The following is a 16,227-nucleotide window of genomic DNA, read 5'->3' as shown; positions in this document are numbered from 1 at the left end:
AAGCCTCCCCTTTGAAGGGCCTGTCGTGGCGTTCGTTTCATGCTCGTGTGGTAGTTAACCCATTAAGGTACTGTCGAGAACACAGACCTCCGGTCCAAGCTCACCGCGCGAAGCTAAAGTCGTGGCCGCTCCTCGATTGGTCAGTCTTTAGCCGGCAGCTAAATTATATTGCAGGTCTTGGATGATGTATGAATTCGAATTGATCTACATCATTAGAGACCGTTGGATCCTTCTGGGAAATGGATGGAATGGCTTTTCGAGCGACATTGGAAGATGCTAGAAAAGACACCGACAGTATAGAGGTTGGCTAGAATGGCCGAGACTGATGGGGCGGGACAAATAAGCGGAAAAGAGAGTTGATCAGAGGCATTTGGACCCACGGAACACCCAAGATCAACGATCCAGAAGGGACTGTTAGGCGTCGATTGACAGGTGCCACCACGAAGTAGGTTTCTTCCCCCTTCCAAAGTGGTGGCCTTTTGTATCTTCATTTTTATTTTTATTTTTCAAAATTGTTTTTCTTGCCTTTCGGACCAATTCGAAAGCCAGTGAACAGGTCAACTTACTACTCCGTAGCAAGGTAGATGGACTGGTTGAAGCATACGAGACATGGAGAGTATCAGAGAGGCAAAGAGATTGATAGAGACAATAATTCATGTTGCATTCGTGATGGAAGACAGTCCCCTGGTACCGGGATACGACGTGCTATTGTCATGGAAAGTAGATGATGTAGCAGATGGAGCCATGAGTCGTTGACGATGTACGGAAAAAAGTGCCATACGTAATGACGCTGGGGTTCCGACTGAGTGCTTGGCGTCGTGAGAAATCCGCCACTGGAAAAATTCGCATTCTGGGTTACATGTTTTTCCTTTAAATCTTTTTCCTTATATTCTTTTTTTAAATTAAAACAATAATGAAACACTCCGTAAAAATAGTTGAATAATTTATATATTGTCTTTCTACGAGCCAGCAAAAAAGTATCCATCAAGTCTAAGGGAAGAAGATCAAAGTTATGATAGCATCAAAGATAAACGCTAGGGTGGTGCCATGAATAGGATGGAATGACTTTTGAGTGTCCCAACCAAGTGCCAAGGATCAAATCCATAGCCAGCCAAAAAGGTTCAGATTTCTCGGCACCGATACTTTACAATACAAGCCAGTCAGACCCAATACCTGCCACCAACCGAACAGCCAGTAGATTCTGGTGTTCTCATCGAAATTTCCGCGGAGCCTATCTTTATCGATAGCCGACTTACTGTACAACTTCCCCTTACTAGTAGATTAAGTTCCCCACCCAGAGAAATTTTAAGAATTAAAAAAAGAAAAAGGGATTGCGAAACTATATTCCTGTGAGAGAGAGTATCTTGCATCCCATAGAAACCAGATCGTACTAAACGGTGACAAGACCACTGACTGTGGCAGCCATACCTTAATTGTACAGTACATCGGTACAGACATACGAACATACATACATAGTAACATGCATTCCTCTTATTCTTGATGGGCCCCCCTCCTTTTTCCCACCTGACAAGAAACAACCCTCTCTACTCTAGCTTAATCACCACCTCAACCACATCGTTCCCTCTCCGCCATCGTCACCCTCTGCACTCCACCATCGTGAACAACCATTTTCCCTCCCTCCCTTCTTCCTTTTTTTTTTTTCTTCCCTCCCCCTTCTTCTCCCTTCCCCCACTAAATTCCGTACGACTCTTCCTTTTTCAATTTTTCCTTCTCCCCCGTTTCTCGTTGTTCACTTTATAATTTATCCTTATCTATAAGAATCTTTTCCTTAATATCCTTCATTTCTCCTCCATTGGTCGCCATTATTCTAGAAAAGTCACCCACCGGCCGCCTCGAGTTTCTATACTTGGTCACTTCTTTCCTTCGGGCCCCTCCCCTCCGGTACTCCACGCCGATCCGGACTCGTCGTTGCCGCGCAGAGTAGCCGAAACGTCGACTGCATGCTGGTGCTGTAGCAGGTCTATCGCCCGGATATTTTTGTACTCGCCGCCAATCCCACCGCTGTCCGGCACACGGTTGTCTCGTCAGTCGACTTGCTTGGCTGTCATTACTTTCGTTCCAGTCAAATTCCGAGAGTAATGCAGTCCCATTCGTGCGCAGTATCAGAGCTTCCCATCGGCTCGCCCTAAATCGAGCGGTTCTGTCGAGAAAAGGTAATAGCTATAAAAGAAATTCCAAATTAAGGGAAGAAACGCAAGGGAGGAATAAGAGTGTCAAAAACAGGGAGTAGTGAGGGGGCCACAAAGAAAAGGATGCTCTGTTGCAACTAGAACAGAGTTGGTTCGAATATTTGAAGACATGAAAATGACTGATCGGCCCCCTTCAGTATCCGGTCTGGAGGAACCCATTAATCACCTTGCCCGAAATGGCCATATATCGGACAGCGCCCGCAGACAAGCCCGGGATAAGCCCCGTGAGGGCTCGGATTCGTCGCAATCGTCAACAGAGGTCGAGGTGAAACCGTCCGTGACCAGGCCACCAACCGCCAAACTGCCCCTCCAGAACGATCTAGCGGACGGCCAAACCGCTCTTCGTCATCCGTTCTCGCATCTCTATCATTCCTCCAGTACCTCGCGATCACCCTCCACCCGAACCTCTTCGAGTTCACTTCAAGCATTGAACGAGGATAGTGTTGTAGATGCTCGATCGGAACTCGGCGCGATCGGACGGATTCCCCTTCCTCGGAGGAGTTCCCACCTGGGGCAGTCGGATACTCAAGCTCCCGAATACCCAGTCTATCCCGATCAATCCTACGCTGTCCTCCAGTCTCAGGTCCATCCTACTTATCAGCATCCGTCTCTCCGTTCGCGGAACTCCTACCCATCACAAACCGAGGTTCTTGGACGATTTGCCCCATCGCGTGCCTCTCGTACAGCAGGCAATACCCCAGTGTCCAGTCCGGGGCTATTTTCTGTCCGTAGCCCTCTTCGTTCAACCTCTTCACTCGTATCAGATGATGAAGGCCGCATCAGCAGCCCGTCCCTCCATCCGACCCATCTGCAGCCACCGAAAGAGTAAGTTTCATTTAGGTGCCTTCTTTATGTGTCGTCGCTTACAGGTATCCACAGAACACATACAGCTGAAGTGGACAGAGATACTGTGACTGGAAACAAAGTTATTAATCAATATGAGATTCTGGAAGAGCTCGGACGCGGCGAGCATGGGAAAGTGAAACTAGGGAGACACGTGGGCACTCGCCAGAAGGTCGCCATTAAGATTGTCCAGCGGTATTCGAAAAGACGCCGCCTGGGGAAGCTTGGGAATCCCGAGGACAAGGTGAAGAAGGAAGTTGCGATCCTGAAGAAGGCGCGGCACCCAAACGTGGTTAGCCTCCTAGAGGTCATCGATGACCCCAATCGCCAGAAGGTATATATCGTCCTTGAATATGTTGAGAACGGTGAAATCATCTGGCGGCGACGAGGCCTGCGTGAAATCGTCCATGTGGATAAACGTCGACTGGAGCGCGAAAAAGCAGGCATTCCGGATTCCCCCTCGTTCATGGAAGAATGTCAGCAGTATGTCCGGACTGCCCAGCATCTCCGCCGCCAACGCGAAAGGGCCCGTGAGCGACGTCAAATTCAGGCCGAACACGCTCAGGAAGGCCCTATTCCGGCCTGGAGTTTAGAGCACGGAGCGGAGTCGGATGATGAATTAGGTCCCGAATTGACGGTCACTCGTACGCCGAGCTGTTCGAAGACCAGCCATGAAGACATTCAGTCCTCTCCCAGCCATTCCTCCCATGATGCGGCCTTAGCTGCAGTGGAGGGCAGTATGTATGGGTCTTATGTGGATTATTCCTTCGAAAGACGGTTTAGCACAGCGTCGAGTAGCTTTGGATACGCACCTTCGGAACCTGAATGGACGCCCGACGACGATGATATGTCTTACGTTCCCTGTTTGACACTCGACGAAGCACGCAACGCTTTCCGAGACTCCTTGCTTGGTCTCGAGTATCTCCACTACCAGGGTATCATTCACCGTGATATTAAGCCTGCAAATCTCCTGCTCACCAGCAACCACCGTGTTAAAATATCGGACTTCGGTGTATCTTACCTAGGGCGGCCCATGAGGGATGAGGACGAAGAGCAAGTTGGAGAGACCGACGCGACTGAGCTGGATGACGCTCGGGAACTTTCTAAAACGGTTGGAACGCCTGCTTTCTACGCTCCTGAGCTGTGTTATACAGGCGAAGAGTTCGTCGACGCCCTTGGGTCCGCCCCGCGGATTACCGGTGCTATCGATGTTTGGTCCCTTGGCGTAACTCTTTATGGTATGATCTTTGGGCGCTTGCCATTTGTCTCCGATGATGAATACAGTATGTTCCAAACGATTGTGAAGAAGGAAGTCTTCATCCCACGCAAACGCCTGAAACCTGTTGAGGATGACCCTGACACTGTCGGTCAATGGCCTCGTTCTGATAATAGCGCTAAGCGAATGGAAGATGAGCTCGGGTATGAGGAGATCGACGATGAGTTATTTGACTTGTTGAAACGCCTCCTCACGAAGGATCCGGTGAAGAGAATCACTGTGAAAGAGATCAAGCATCATCCTTGGGTCTTGGACGGTCTACCCAATCCCAGAGCGTGGGTCGAGGAGACTGATCCAGGGTATCTGAGTAAAGGTAAAAGGATTGAAGTGTCTAATGAGGAGGTTACAACGGCCGTGAGCAAAGTACCGTTTATACAACGTGTGCGATCCAATGTTGCCAAGTGGTCCAACTACCTTACCGGGAGGTCGAAGGATAAAGATACTCGCAAGCGTACTTCTAGTGCGGCTCCCTCAGTCGAGTCTTCCTCCACTTCAAGTACCAACAGTATTGGAAAGTACCTTTGGGACAGTCGTCGTGCTAGTCTCAGGGATGAAGACTTTCTGCGGCCACCCCGCCTAAGCAAGGATGGTGAGCATCCCCTCTCACAGAGTGTCACCGCAAGCCCGGTGGGTCGGGATGAGCAAACTTGTTATTTCGAGGGAGCCCTGGTGAATTCACCCATATCGCTTGACCGGACCCCACGGCCTGAGCCACCAGAGCGTGCCGTATCTACGTTGTCGACAGCCGAATCTGCAAAAACAATCAAGGCAACGAATAACAATTCCACCCCGGCACCCCAAAGAACCGTCACCCCCGCTCGTATGGAGACCGCAGGGACTACAAATGTCGGCGGCCTATTTGGCGGTGCAAGCCTTCGACTGGCCAGAGGACTCCAGTCGGGAGAGCGGCGCTCAGATAAGTCGGTCTCCGAGACTGCGTCCTTGGATGGGGACCGTCACTGCGAGCCCACCTTGGCGTTGAGCGTCGCATCTGCGATTGGCCAACATTCGAATCTGCTGCCAGAGGAGGACGTATCCTTGTTACGGGTTGAAGGATCGAACACGATACCTTCAGGTCACCGCCGCAACCGCTCCCATCAACTGCCGGGCAAGTCTTCCACCGAGCCTTTTCATCTCACCAAGGAAGCCTTACTACGTAAGCGACGGAGTGACATTGAACCTCCCACCAATGGGCTCAAGTCATGTTATCGTAGGGGAAGCGAGCCATCTACGAAGGATTGCATCAACCTACGATCCGAGGTGCAGGCCCGAGCTACGGACTCGCTCGGTGAAAATATCTTTTCCGACTCTCCGCCTGGGGGCCTGACTACATCGCCTCCGTCTGCTGCCTCGTCCTCACTCGAGGACTACACCAGTGGAATGTCTCAGAGCGCTTCTCATCCGAGTATACCATCCGTCGCCTCCGGGGTGTCATCGCTTTCTAGTGGAGGTGATACGTCAGGGAAAGATGGCGTTCCAGCAATTCAAGTTCCATCGATCCTTCGGACGGGTGAAACCGTTAAAGCACCGCAGACAAACCTGGCACGATCCGCGGATGATGATGAGTCTCGGTATTACTGCGACGATGAAAATGAGTCGGAGGACGACTCTGAGGACGAGGGCATTGTCTTTGGTAAAAAGAAGGCAACCCCCCAAAAACCAATTCTACGTGGTTGCACCCTGCCCAAGTCCTGACCTATAGATGCCAGCGTCCATGATTAAAACCATTTCGTTGATGGTCGGCTCGCAGCCGAAGAAAAGTTCCTTTGGATCTTACTCGCTTCACCATGTCATTATTTGTGTCGCCTCGTATGGTTATATGTTCTCTTTTTCCGTTTCCTTTTTTCTTTCTTATAACAGCTTGCCATTCCATTCTTCTGGGGCTCGGTTTCGCATGTATACATTTTATTGTTGGGTTTACCTTCTTATTTGTGTTTGCCTTCCCTAGCCTATATGGTAAACTGGGGAAGGCCTTTCTTACTTCGGGATGTGCGAGACACTGATCCATTGCTTGTACATATATTTGCATTGATGGCACGTCTATATTTGGCTTTCTGTCACCTTGCCCTTGGTTCCTCTATGTTTCCCCTATTGCCGCTTTGTCGGGAAGCCTACGAAAGACGCTAGGCATTCGCTTTTTCTCCTTCGATGCAATTTCCATCTGCGCCTTTTGCGTCTATATATACTTCTGTTCGGTTTGGTGCATCAGGGCTCGGGGCATCAGTGATTTTTCTTTGTATGTAATGCCGGCATGAGGAGGATACAGTGTGGGATAAGGATACACAGAGCGGTCGGTTCCATTAGAGAACCCGCAAGACTCATGACCATGTCTTTCCTATTTGTGTGAGTTGAATGATGGTGATGACTAGCAAACGGGGCCTCTAGAAGCCCCTAAGAAGTTGCATTTACAACTATATCTGAGATTATGAGACGAATACAAAGACTCACTGGTTTCGGTGGCATCGTATCTTCAGATTTTGACTTGACGAAACGTAGGTGGGACTGTTACATCCCCTATGGCGCACGATTTCTTCCTAGCACTGTGTACGACTAGATTAACCAGCAGCAGCACCTCTTGTAGTATGACCACGTTAACCTCGATTGTTGGTAGGGGATTCTATGCCTCCTTCCGCTTATTATTCTACGTAAGTTCTACTAACTGACATGGGGATTAGATTAATCCTCATATACGGAGTACAGAGTATGACTCTACTTGCCACGAATGCCATGATACTTTGGGCCACAGCATACAACATTCCAACCCAAGAACCAGTCGAGTGGAGTCTATATGTCGTATCCTTTAAGACAGGTCCCAGGAGCATGGTACACCAAATGATACTAAGTACGTAGGGGTCCCCAGCTAACTGACAATATGTTCTCAAAGCCGACCTGTTGTCCCCCTATCCAACAGGGGTAATGCATAAAGTGCTGTGGGCACCACTGGACCTAAATCGAACCCTGAGCTTATCTTGGCTTTCCATACATTCTCTGTGGGATCAACTCCGTAACAAGGTTCTCGTCAACTGAAATAGGCTAAGGGTACGAAATACTCCGTATACGCGGGGCGAGCATCCCCTAGTAGTGACGAACTATTGTTTTACTTGAGCTACGGTTCATTCCTCTCGGTGGTCGGATAGCGTTAAGGTCGACTGTAGATCACCGACGGATTGTGAAACAGCCATCCGAGCCGAGCCGACCTTGTATTTTCTTTCGGTTTACCATTTCTTGTACAGTTTCCTGGGCGTGGTGGGTAGGCTAGTGAAGTGCAGAATGAGAATTCGTCATTGAAAACTTGGCAGTTTTCCGCCTAGATGAATGTTATAGGTGGGTGTAGTGGAAACGTCGAATTAGAGCATGAGATACATAGTATACAGTTTCAGTCAGGGTCTACCATAGTGGAGCCCTAATAAACAGTCGCAGACGGAACACCGGGCATAGTCCATCCACCAATGATATACATCCTGTGGACAATTGTTCCGTGTCAAAGGAAGAACCGGATCCCGTTATTGTTCTATGTTGATTAATTGCAAGTTCAGGCCTATGAGGGGAATAACGGCCCTTTATGGAGCAGTTCCTCCGTGTTCGTCATGAACGCTTATAATGCGAGCAGACCGTCCAGCTATATATATCCTTTGATGCTACCCTGTTTGACTTCTTTTTTTCCTCCAAGTAGCCGACGGGGTCTTCGTTTTCTTCTCTTTCGCTTAGAAGTCACTTGATTTGACTGAGTAGCGGTCAAAATGCTCTTCTCCTACCTTCTTGCGACGCTTCCCCTTCTGGCTAACGCCGCCCTCACCTACAAGGGTGCGGATATCTCGTCTGTCTTCATTGAAGAAAAGGCCGGCGTTGCCTACAAGAATTTGGCCGGAGAGACCCAGGCCCTGGAAGCCATCTTGACTGATAATGGAGTCAACTCTATCCGGCAGCGCGTGTGGGTGAAAAACGGCGACTATGACCTGACCTACAATGTCAACCTGGCCAAGCGGGTTGCGGCGACAGGCGCCAGTATCTACCTGGATCTCCATTACAGTGATGATTGGGCGGATCCTAAACATCAGGTATATCCCTTCTTCCTCTACTACTATCATATCGATATTACTATAGTCCACGGCGGTAGATTAACAAAAACCTAGACCACCCCGGACGGCTGGTCCACAGACGACATCAACACGCTAGCCGATCAGATCTACCAATACACATTGAGCGTCTGCAACACCTTCGCGGAGGAAAAGATCAACGTCGAAATCGTCTCCATCGGCAACGAAATCACCTCCGGCCTCCTCTGGCCGCTCGGCAAGACCCCCAACTACGAGAACATCGCGCGACTCCTGCACTCCGGCGCCTGGGGCGTAAAGGACTCCAAGCTCGCCACCAAGCCCAAGATCCTCATCCACCTCGACAACGGCTGGGACTGGGACCAGCAGAAATACTTCTACGACACGGCCCTGGGCACGGGTCTCCTCACGTCCGACGACTTCGACATGATCGGCGTCTCCTACTACCCCTTCTACAATGAGAAGGCTACGCTTGCTTCGCTGAAGACTAGTCTCACTAATATCCAGACGACGTATGGTAAGGAGGTTGCGGTGGTCGAGACGAATTGGCCGGTCAAGTGCTCGAGTCCTGAGTTTGCTTTTCCGGCGGATCTGAAGGATATTCCTTTCTCGGTGGACGGGCAGGTTACTTTCCTGCAGCGGTTGGCGGATACTCTTACGGCTACCAAGGCCTCGGGGTTCTTTTACTGGGAGCCGGCTTGGACGAAGAATGCTGGGTTGGGGTCGAGCTGTGAGGATAATTTGTTGGTGGATTATAATACTAATCAGGTGCGGAGCAGTGTTAAGGCGTTTGGACAGGTCTGATTTACCTTTTGTTTTTCCTACCTGTGTCGAAACTTAATTTGGATTGCTGTCCGTGCTTCTATGTACATATATCAATTCTACATGTCGTATAAATATAGAACAGTCACTACTTGGAGATGGGGAGAATTTTAAACTCAATAATGGTTCAATTCAAATTACCCGAGCAAGAGAAAACCAAAAGAAAAAGAAAACAGTCCCTACCTATGAGGGGGGAAAGCTGGTAGCACCAACAGTGGCTGTGCAAGACGACGGATTGTGGTTGAGTTCCACTTCCAGGGTGAGAAAAACCCAGTCAGGCCATGTTATTCGGGAGGCTCAAAGGAAAATGAAGAAGCGAAAGAAAAGGGAGACCGTCAGGCTGACTTTCTATCCCGGAAATCGCAGTGATCGTCGCTCTGAATAGGTGGTCAGCTCCAATCATTGACGTCCATTGCTAGTTAGGCATAACTCTAGTTATGAAATTGTGGGGAGTGTCCATCTTGGAACGAGATAGAGTAACTGATAAGTACTTGGGTTGGGATCCACCGCTTAATAGACGAGTTGGTTAAATGGATCTGGTCGTTTATTTCGCGCACAATGATTTATGATTTCTTATTTTCTCTTTGTTTGTACTATGTACCTGTGTTTCTTGTCATTTGCTTTTATTCAGTAGAGCATCAATATGCTCCTGTTAGAGATGTGAACTGTTAGGGCTCTGGATTGACTGTATTGTCCATACCATACATACCGTACTAATGACACTGGCCATGTTGTCGTCAGGCACCGTCATATGCTAAGATCCGGGACGAATGGGACGCGGTAGATTGTGCTGCACGTCTTCGCTTCGAGTGCTTGTTTGTGACAGATCCGTACCGTAGAGATACGATGGTACGATACCGATCTTACCTGCCTAACAACACCTCAATATGTCAGTATCATGGCTACCTAATTGTTTTTCGGCGTGAGCAACACATAAAAGACCAGAGTCATCTATCTCCTGTCAGAGCATGGATCTATGTATGTATGAGGAGGTACATACATACCGCCAACTCAGAGCCCACAGTTCTTGGTTTGGGGTGGATCGTCAACTCGGCCGGGGCTAATGCTGTGTACTAAGTATCTGCCTTGAGTGTTTGTTTCGTATTCTAGAAATGTTTGCCTTCAAACCAGAGAGATACCCCAAATATAGTAAGAAACTGGGTAGGCAGTGACGATGAAGGTTTGAAGACTATTATTAGATATCATCAGAGAAGAGATCTGAGTGAGGGAATAATTTTCAAACATACCTGGGATCCAACCTCACGTGCAGGGTTCAGGCAGTAAGGCGGGCATGGCTGCTGGACCCAGAAAGGGAAAGTATCTGGAAAGGGAGAAAAACAACTTTATGAAAGGGATCTTCGATCTTCTTAAATCATCGCTTGTCTCATGTTTCCACCACGGCTACTACCACCCGCTATTCTACAACAACATCAGTTGGGTTGACATCTCTTTAACACTACGGGGAGGCTCTTTGACAAACTACTAGTAGCGGGGAATTGACGGCCCCCATTTCATTGCAGGGTACCTTTTTCTCTTACATACATACTACTACCTTATGGAGAGAGAGAGAATGTGAAACATTCCCCCAGACCAAACTTGACTGAACCCACGAGGCTGATTCGCAAGGTGCACTCTCACAGTCGATCGACTGCCCCCTATCGCTCCTTAGTTGTCCAATCCTCCTGTCAGCGTTTCGGCACTTCTTATATACTAAATCGTCTCGTTTTCCCCATGTGTGCCTGAAATTGGCCACTCATCTGCCGTATCGCTCCCAACAATTACTTTCATCTTACCATCACCGCCCCTCTCTTCCGCCCGTCGTCGACGCGAATCCCCCCCGCTTTGATTGATCGATCGATCATTCCATTGCTGCCACCGCTGTCTTTTGCGCCCTCAGCCTTGCTTCGCGTGGTATCTATTCTGGGATACATCGATTCGCGATGGCTTCCCAGGACACGCTCCGGGATGCAGGGCAATCCACTGCGGACGTTAAAAACCGCAGTGTGAGCCCCTCAGCCCATCCGCAGCACCAATACAACAACGCTTCGCCGGGCTTGACTCTAGATCCTTCCTTCACCGTTTCATCTTTCCAGAATTCAGCATCGTTTAATGCCAATCCGAATTCGAATTCACCTGGTGCCGACTCCTACAGCTATACCGCCGGCGGCTACCTCTCCCCGACCAGCGCGCAAACACTGGCCCCGCCCGATCAAGCCTTCTCTCACAGCCTCCAACTGCAGTCCTTCGATCCAGGGCTGGTCAACCAGCTCGACCACTCATCGGGCCTTTCGATGCAACCTCAGCTTCAGCAACATCAGCAGCCGCATGAGGAAAACTTCTCCACCCTGTTGAACTCAAACCCGACCGATTTCGATTTCTCCCTGTACCCGAATCATAGTCCCAACAGCACGACCGCCTCCGAATACGATTCCTCGCTGATGCTCGACACTCAGATGCAGGGACATCCCCAACAAGTCAACCAGGCGGTCAACCCGGTCGATCTGATCGGCCAAATGCCCTCTCCACACTCCGTAACCTCTCCGCAAATGTCTCCGCAGGAGCAGCAGCCTCATCATTCGTCACCAGGCCCTATGTCTCCTCCGAATTCGACCCCAGGGGCATACTATACCCCGCAGCACTCCCGCCATACGTCGTTGGACCCGGCCAGTGCTGCATACATGACAGGCAATGCGCCTCCGGACTGGCAGAGCATGATGGGCAACGCCGCCTTTCAGGGCCATCGGCGTGCCCCCTCGGAGGTGTCTGAGGTTTCATCTGCTGCGCCCTCTCCGTACATGTCACATCATGAGTCCTTTGACGGGGTAGATAATAACCCATCTCCGCTCTTGGCGCCTCAGAATGACCCGGGACTCTACGACAGCTCGCTCGGAATCGAATCCTTTACACTGTCGGAGCAGCAGCAGCAGCAGCAGCACCAACAGGGCATCAGTCCCATCCACAGTCCGTACATTTCTCCGCAACTAATGCCCCAGCAAGGGAATGACCTGATCCCTAACATGCCGTATATCTCCGCTCCTGCGGGGAACCGATACTCATGTCCCCCCACAGATATCTATGGCAACGGCGCGGAAGGCGTTATCAGTATGCCTCAGGGAACCGCCATGGTTGGAGACATTGGTCAAGCGTCGCAGATGGCGCCACCATCCATTAACGTGGAGTTCGCGCCGCCTGCTAAAAACCCGATCTTTCCTCCAGCCAAGCCAGCGGCAGATCTGGATTCGTTAAGTCCACCTCCGTCTACGCGTAAGAGTTATTCCCTGCGCCCTTGCCCTCGATCTTGGCGCTCTTTTGTCACATGCTAATATAATAATACAGGCCGCATGCGTAGCAAATCTGATCCGTACGCTCATCCGGCTTCTCGCTCACGGTCCCCCGTGTCAGTATCAAGTAGCCTGGAGCCTTTGGCCCCGTCATCCCCACGGTCATTGTCGCCGTTTGACTCGACGGGCCGCCAGCCACACAGTAACCCCTCGTCCCGGGAGCCTTCGCCCTCTCGGTCGCGTCGTTTGTCAACATCATCTATTGACAACCGCAATTATATTTTGGGTCTCGCGGACCCTCAGCGGCCCGGAGCAAGCCCTAATGATTCCAAGCGTGTTCAGAAACACCCTGCTACTTTCCAATGCCATCTTTGCCCCAAGCGCTTCACCAGAGCCTACAATCTCCGGTCCCATTTGCGGACTCATACAGACGAAAGACCATTCGTCTGCACCGTCTGCGGGAAGGCATTCGCTCGTCAACACGATCGTAAAAGGCATGAGGGTCTACATTCCGGCGAGAAGAAGTTTGTCTGCCGTGGTGATCTATCACGGGGCGGGCAGTGGGGATGCGGTCGCCGATTTGCGCGTGCAGATGCCTTGGGCCGTCATTTCCGATCAGAGGCGGGCCGAATCTGTATCAAACCACTCCTAGACGAAGAATCTCAAGAGCGAGAGCGCACACTTATGGATCAACAGAATCAGCAGCATGCGGGCCACTTACAGCCGGTCCCGCAACCGCTCATGGTGCCCGGAATGGATGGTCAGCATGCCAACGGTTTTGTTCTCCCAGCCGCGCTGCTGGCACAATACCCAGCTCTGCAAAACTTGCAGTGGGATCAGATAACTGCGGCAGCAGAAGACCCCAGTGACATCGGAGGTCGTAGTAGCTTTGATGCCAGCTCAGGCGGCGAGTTTGGCTTCGAGGATGATGAGTCAAACCTCAGTAGTGTCTCCGGCATGAGTGGATACGGAAGTCCCCAGGACAATCTTTATGTGATGAACAATCAGAATCAAATGCTGAACGTCAACCCTGGGGACTCGGGGTATGCCTAACCATGAGGGGCGATTTATCCAGCTGACCTTCCCTGATCTTCTTTCCTCTTTTTCTTCCCTTCCTATTTTCCTATTCAACTCCCCCATTTATCATCATCTACACCCCCTTTATTTTATTTTTTCTTTCTCAAGAGCTGGCATTGTGCCAATCGTTTAACAAGGATTTTAGTCAATCATAGAGGGTCCTACTTTTTGGCGTTGAGATACAGGGTGGAAACCAGATGGCGGCGGGTTGACTTTCGTTGATATACCGAAGTTCCGGATGCATTTTGCATACTTCCTCTCGCTTTCAGTTTTCTTTTTCTTTCACTTTTTCTTTTCCATGTCTCGTCTATTTTTCCATATCCTGCTTCCTGGTTCGATTCCCCTAGTCCGCAAGGGTTGCGGGCTGTCATTATTATGTGTTTACGATGAGTCTTCATACCCATGGAAATACTCCATCTGTTTCGTGTGCGGGATATCCTCGAGTGGATGCTTGTTTGGACGATCAAATCTATTACCTATTGTGTCCGTGGTTGATGTTTTGGAATCTATTTCTGTTTTGCTCTTAGGAGTTTATTACCATCTATATTAGGTCACGTAAATCTGTTTGCTGACACTGAAAGATACGGTTCCTTGAGTATACTGCATTGGTTGGATTTAGGGCAGTGTTTGCCCTAGGTGAGGTCGAAATTTATGAGAGATTTAACATCAGGGAATAGAATAACAAGATACAGGTGCCTTCAAATCTCATATTGTGACAATACCCTGTTGTTAGAGCTGGGAGTATAACCAGTGAGAGAGTATACATATAGGAGATGCACTGCTAATCAACAAAACTGCAATGACCACAACAAACTCTCACATACACACTCATCCGCTGAATCTAGGAGATTCTAACAATATAAAACATATGATACCCCTAGATATCACAGACCGACAAAATTCTGCAAATCACCGACCCTGCAGTTGGACCAGTTTCCCTATCTCGTTGATCCATTTGAGGGAGAACTCCTCCTCGGTAAAGCGCAGGGCAGATTTTCTTGCACGCAAGCGCATCGCCACCTTTTCCTGCTCTGGTAGAGCCAGCGCGGCCTCGAACGCGGCGGCGAACTCGTCTTCCGTTGAGGCACGGAAGCCTGTCGCACCATCACCCAGGTCAACGACAATATCCTCGCGAGGGCCACCAGAGTCATGTACCACGCTGATGAGTCCAGCGGCTTGGTATTCCACAACGCAGATGCCAAAGTGCTCGTTCCACATTCCATTGACGCCGACCGATGCTGTACCGAGGTGGGAGAGAATAGCGGGCCAGCTAGCGTCACATAGGAAAGTGGTGTGATCGCGGATGCGGAGTTCATGCGCTAGCAGCCGGAGATTGTAGATGTGGGTTTCATCGGGACTGGCATGACGAACAGAGCCAATGAGAACTAATTTGGGCTGTGGCTGCGACGCTGAGGTAGGATTCTTGCTGCGCTCCTGAAGGAAGCGTGCGAATGAGCGCAACACCAATGGGTGGTTCTTTTCAGGCCGAAACTGCGCAATGTACAGGATGATGGGTTCCCTGGTTTTCTCGCTCTCCGCATCTACTGTAATAGCCGATTGAAGCTCTGAAACGGCCGTGGGTGGGAATACAACAGTTGGCTCCTTGTGAGTTTGCTCCCGCCGAGATGGGCCCCAAATGGTGCGAATATGTGCAGATGTCCAGGAGGAGTTGCACATCACGACGTCCACATTGCCACCAACCCAGCCGTAGAGACGGGCGAAAGCAAGCCAGTACTTTCGCTTGATCTGTCCTTTCAGTCCCTTTCCGGCACCAGCGTTAATTCCTTTCACGCCGGTGGTGTCATCTAAAGACTGGAGCATGTCCGTGGATATCGTAGGATAGTGCACATAAGCACCTGTTGGGACGGACGGGAAAAGCATCTTGCAGAAGGCCAGTGTGAAAGCATAGCCCATGGTATCGACGAACACGTCTGGAACCAGAAGATTGAATGCATCATAGGCGACAACCAGGGATCCCAAAGACTGACCCAGCAGAGTCATGTAAGGATACATGCTGCTGACAACATATTTACGGGTAGTAAGGTATAGTAACACCACTGTCGGGGCATGAAGTTGAATGTTGAACCGATTCTGGACTCTCTCCAGCATGGCAGTTTTGTTCACTTCGTGGTCTCCTGTATATATAGCGCAAATCGCTCTGGGCCAGCGCTTCTGCGTTGCCCTCACAGCTTCCCAAAGAACACGTTCTCCTCCTCCTCCGGCGTTGCTAGAAAGACCATGTCAGCTGCGCTCATAACGGTATGCATACCATCTAGAGAGGTAGTAACCATACCAGAATGGATGAAAGAACCCTATAATCCCATTCCAATCATCACTCTCATGGGCCTTGTTATTGCCAGGTGTACCCGAACCGGAACTAGACGAGTCGAGCTTCTCCCAATCCTCATCCTCTCCATGAGCCCCAGAAGACGATCTACTTCGCTTAGATGAAGCCTCCTCATCTTCAGCCCTAACTCGTGAGAGAATGTACTCTCTACGAGACCTTGTTCGTTTTTGGATAACCCATCCGACACCACGAAGGACAAAGCGGAGGACCGCCAGGGGAAGTCGGGGGAGCAGGATGCAGGTTGCGAGGAGCGCGAGGACGGTGATCGCCGTCTTCAGTAGAAACAGCATCATGGCTAACAAAAGACAACGGACAT

The 16,227-nt window shown here is 50.1% G+C and overlaps 4 protein-coding genes across 4 annotated transcripts; 3 read left to right on the top strand and 1 right to left on the bottom strand.

Annotated features, from left to right (window-relative positions):
* Nucleotides 1–899: 899 nt before the first annotated feature.
* Nucleotides 900–6,153, top strand: F9C07_1190338 (serine/threonine protein kinase). The gene is made up of 2 exons (XM_041289339.2): nucleotides 900–3,035; nucleotides 3,090–6,153. Exons 1-2 carry the CDS (start codon nucleotides 2,320–2,322, stop codon nucleotides 6,022–6,024), a joined length of 3,651 nt encoding a protein of 1,216 aa, XP_041142287.1. The 5' UTR covers nucleotides 900–2,319; the 3' UTR covers nucleotides 6,025–6,153.
* A 1,916-nt stretch (nucleotides 6,154–8,069) lies between these two features.
* Nucleotides 8,070–9,188, top strand: F9C07_9851 (putative arabinogalactan endo-1,4-beta-galactosidase A; the record flags this gene model as incomplete). Its single annotated transcript, XM_041289338.1, has 2 exons — nucleotides 8,070–8,387; nucleotides 8,463–9,188. The coding sequence occupies 2 exons, from the start codon at nucleotides 8,070–8,072 to the stop codon at nucleotides 9,186–9,188; spliced, it is 1,044 nt and encodes a 347-aa protein (XP_041142286.1).
* Nucleotides 9,189–11,146: 1,958 nt separating this feature from the next.
* Nucleotides 11,147–13,540, top strand: F9C07_9850 (putative C2H2 transcription factor Crz1; the record flags this gene model as incomplete). Its single annotated transcript, XM_041289337.1, has 2 exons — nucleotides 11,147–12,470; nucleotides 12,543–13,540. 2 exons carry the CDS (start codon nucleotides 11,147–11,149, stop codon nucleotides 13,538–13,540), a joined length of 2,322 nt encoding a protein of 773 aa, XP_041142285.1.
* Nucleotides 13,541–14,473: 933 nt separating this feature from the next.
* Nucleotides 14,474–16,204, bottom strand: F9C07_9849 (putative alpha-1,2-mannosyltransferase; the record flags this gene model as incomplete). The annotated part of the gene is made up of 2 exons (XM_041289305.1): nucleotides 14,474–15,791; nucleotides 15,858–16,204. The coding sequence occupies 2 exons, from the start codon at nucleotides 16,202–16,204 to the stop codon at nucleotides 14,474–14,476; spliced, it is 1,665 nt and encodes a 554-aa protein (XP_041142284.1).
* Nucleotides 16,205–16,227: the final 23 nt, after the last annotated feature.

Source organism: Aspergillus flavus, chromosome 2, assembly GCF_009017415.1.
Source record: "Aspergillus flavus chromosome 2, complete sequence".
In the NCBI taxonomy this organism is placed as follows: domain Eukaryota; kingdom Fungi; phylum Ascomycota; class Eurotiomycetes; order Eurotiales; family Aspergillaceae; genus Aspergillus; species Aspergillus flavus.
Note: the sequence above shows the minus strand (reverse complement) of the source record. Positions and strands in the feature narration are given on the sequence as shown.